General features: G+C 47.5%; 1 protein-coding gene across 1 annotated transcript in view; it reads right to left on the reverse strand.

Moving 5' to 3' along the window:
• Positions 1–2,794: 2,794 nt before the first annotated feature.
• LOC101985126 (butyrophilin-like protein 10) overlaps positions 2,795–3,434 on the reverse strand; it is a 9,351-nt gene continuing 8,711 nt past the window's right edge. Inside the window, exon 6 of the mRNA XM_026780067.1 lies at positions 2,795–2,940. Within this exon, the coding sequence (XP_026635868.1) occupies positions 2,795–2,940 (146 nt within the window). The remainder of the gene's footprint in view (positions 2,941–3,434) is intronic.

Raw genomic sequence — 3,434 nt, forward strand, 5'->3', positions numbered from 1 at the left:
TTATTAATTATGTATACAGTGTTCTGTCTGTCTGTATGCTTGCTGACCAGAAGAGGGCACCTGATCTCATTACAGATGGCTGTGAGCCACTATGTGGTTGCTGGGAATTGAACTCAGGACCTCTGGAAGAGCAGTCAGTGCTCTTTAACCTCTGAGCCATCTCTCCAGCCCCAGACCTTTCATTAACAGAAAAGTTTATGAAGCTTGGCTAGGTGAGTAATTCTGTAGATCACACCAACAACCAAGAAGACATCCTTCATTCTTAATTTTGTATTGCATTGTTTTGGGGATGCATGCACCATGGCAAGCATGTGGCGATCAGAGGAAAACTCTTGGGAGTGAGTTCTCTCCTTTCTTGACACGGGTCCCAGAGATTAAACTTAGGTCATCAGGTTCAGTGGCAAGAACCTTTACCCACTGAGCCATCTGGACAGCCCAACCTTGGTTCTTTAAACTCATGCTTTCCCCAGCTTACCATAGTTTTACTCACGGTTCTCCCAAGAATGAGAAAATCCTTTAGAATCTTCCTTACGCAGTTGCCTCCCACCCAAATAAATCATGGGGACATGAAAGGGTGCAATGAAACACCATGAGCATGCAGGGGTGGGGCCAGAAGAGCAAGGAGCAACTCCTAAAATGTGGGCTAAATGGTGCTCACTTCCTGTTTTCCTTTGTCTGTGATTAAACTAGACAGTGAAGGGTAAGAGCAGGTCTTACACAGAAAGGCGACATTCCAGTGGGGAAGGACTCTTGGGGACCTGAGCTCTACTTAGACTTGTACAGAATCACTAGGCATTTTAAAGGGAGACTGGGAGGCTGTCGAGAAGCTCAGCGGTAAAAGCACAATCACATGCCTCGGAGCCTGACTACTTGAGTGGATGCGGTCTCCGTAACTCTTGTTGTGGAAGGAAAGAACCAACTTGTCCTCTTGACCTTCATGTGTGCCACAGTGCACATGCATGCGATTTAGAGCACACACGCATGCGCGCGCGCACACCCACACCCACCCACCCACACACGCACACACACACACACACACTGGAACTAAGGGAGAATAGGGGAATGAGATGGGGAAGGACTTCATAGTGGCAGGATAGAGGAATGTACAATTCAGACAATCCCACAGGATTCCCTGGACTTACTCACCAGCATTTAGAGACATGCTTCTACCTTTTCAAGAAGCCTGGGTGAACCAGCCATGGTGGTCAATGCGTCAGCAGGGTTGGGCAAAGTGATGCCTCCTGACTTGGTAACATACTGCTTCTGTCTGTCTCCATGACAGTGCACTGAAGAAATTATCAGTGGGTATAGAAGAACCCTGCTCACCAGTGTGGATGGCCACCAATCAATTGGCTGAGAGCCTCATTGGAGCAAGGGGCAGCAGGCAGGAAATCGTGAGCACAAAGCTCAGTCTAAATTAATACTGGCAGAAGCCGAGTTCCAGTCCAGCCTGGATTTCCCGTCTCACAAAAAAATCAACACAAAGCTGAACTCTGCCTCCCTGTTCAGCTTCTGTATTAGTTAATTTCCAGTTCCTGCGATAAAGTATCTGACCAGGAGAAACTTAAGGAAGGAAGTTACTCTGGGCTAAGGGTTTCAGAGGAACTGTTCATGATGGCAGGGGAGGCATGGCAGCGGGCAGCTGGAGCAGGAAGCTAATAAACAGATCCCTTTTCATCCACACAATGGAAGCAGTGAGGACAAGCTGGAAGTGGGTTGAGGCTGTAAACCCTCAAACTCTGCCCCCTAAAAATATACTTCTTCCCTTAAGGCCCCACCGCCTCAATCTTCTCAAACAACACCATCAACCAGGTACCAAGAGTTCAAACTCCTGAACCCGTTGGGGCATTTCTCATTCAAACAGGCACAGCCGGTGTTGGGGAATTTAGAAGTTGTCATTTGCTTTTCTAGTGTTGTGACAATATCATAACCAAAAGCAGCCTGAGGAGGAAAAGATTTCAGCTTGCAGGTGTGGCTCATCAGGAAGAGAAACTAGGGCAGAAACCTGGAGACAGGCACTGAAGCCCAGCCTGCTTTCTCAGGGCACCTAGGACCACCTGTTCAGGTGTGGCATCACCCGCTGGGCCCTCCCACGAACATCAGTACAAATGGGTCTCAACAATGGTTCTCAGCCTGTGGGTCTTGACTCCTCTGGGGTCACATAACAGATATTCTATGTATCAGATATTTACATTGAGATTCGTAACAGTAGCAAAATTAGAGTTATAAAGCAGCGACAGAATAATGTTATGGTTGGGGTCACCACAACGTGAGGAACTGTATTAAGGGGTCGCAGCGTTAGGAAGGCTGAGAGCCACAGCTCTACGGGTCTTGCCCACAGGCAATCCGATGGAAGCAGCTCCTCTGTAGTGTCCCTCTTCCCTTAGTGACTCTAGCTGTGTCAAGGTGACAGTGAAGGCAGGACAGGAGAGGAGAGAGAAGCTGCCAATTGGATGGTGAAAAGGGGCAGTCACTTGGGGTTTATCAGGTAATGTGCTCCCCAAAAGTGTCAGCTAAGAAACGTGTTTCCCAGCAACAGGTATGTTGTCATGACAACAGGGAAGGGACCAACACAGAAGTAAAGGAGACAAGAAAATGGTAGTGTGATTCCATTTATTTTAAAGTCCAGAACAGGGTGAAAGGGTTCATCACATAGAGGTGCCAAATAGAAAGCCAAGAAAAATGAAGGTTCTCAACTCAATGTTTTCAGTAATACTCCACAATTTAAACAAACTGACTTCAAATTAAGTCCAAGAATGAGAGAAGGGAAATCAAAACAAAATAAAAAAAAACTTCACAGATCAGTGGCTGCCTGCAGTAGAGTCATGGTGGGGATGGAGTTCCGACAAGTCCAGGGGACTTTAATGGCAAAGGACTCTGACCTCTTGACGGTGCTGCTACGTGAGTGTACACTTTGACCACTGTTCACCATGCTGCACCCTTCAAACAAGAAGGCTCGCGGATGGGAGGCGGGTTAGCAGTTAAAAGGACCTGATGCTCCATCATAGGAACAGGAGTGCTGATTTCAGCACCCACGTTGGGCAGCTCACAAATGCCTTGACTGCAGCTCCAAGGGATTCAGTGCTCTAGTCTGGTCTATGAAAGCACACACACACACACACACACACACACACACACACACACACACACACCAGACATACACACACCAGACATACACACAGATACACACGGCAGACACACACACTCACACCAGGCAACATACACACACATATAGACACATACACTCATACCAGACACACACACACACCAGACATACACACACACCAGACATACACACATCAGACGACACACACACATATAGAAACACACTCACACCAGACACACACACATACAGACACATACACACTCACACCAGACACACACACATACAGACACATACACACTCACACCAGACACACACACACATACAGACA

The sequence above is a fragment of the Microtus ochrogaster genome, chromosome 7 (assembly GCF_000317375.1).
Source record: "Microtus ochrogaster isolate Prairie Vole_2 chromosome 7, MicOch1.0, whole genome shotgun sequence".
Classification (NCBI taxonomy): Eukaryota; Metazoa; Chordata; class Mammalia; order Rodentia; family Cricetidae; genus Microtus; species Microtus ochrogaster.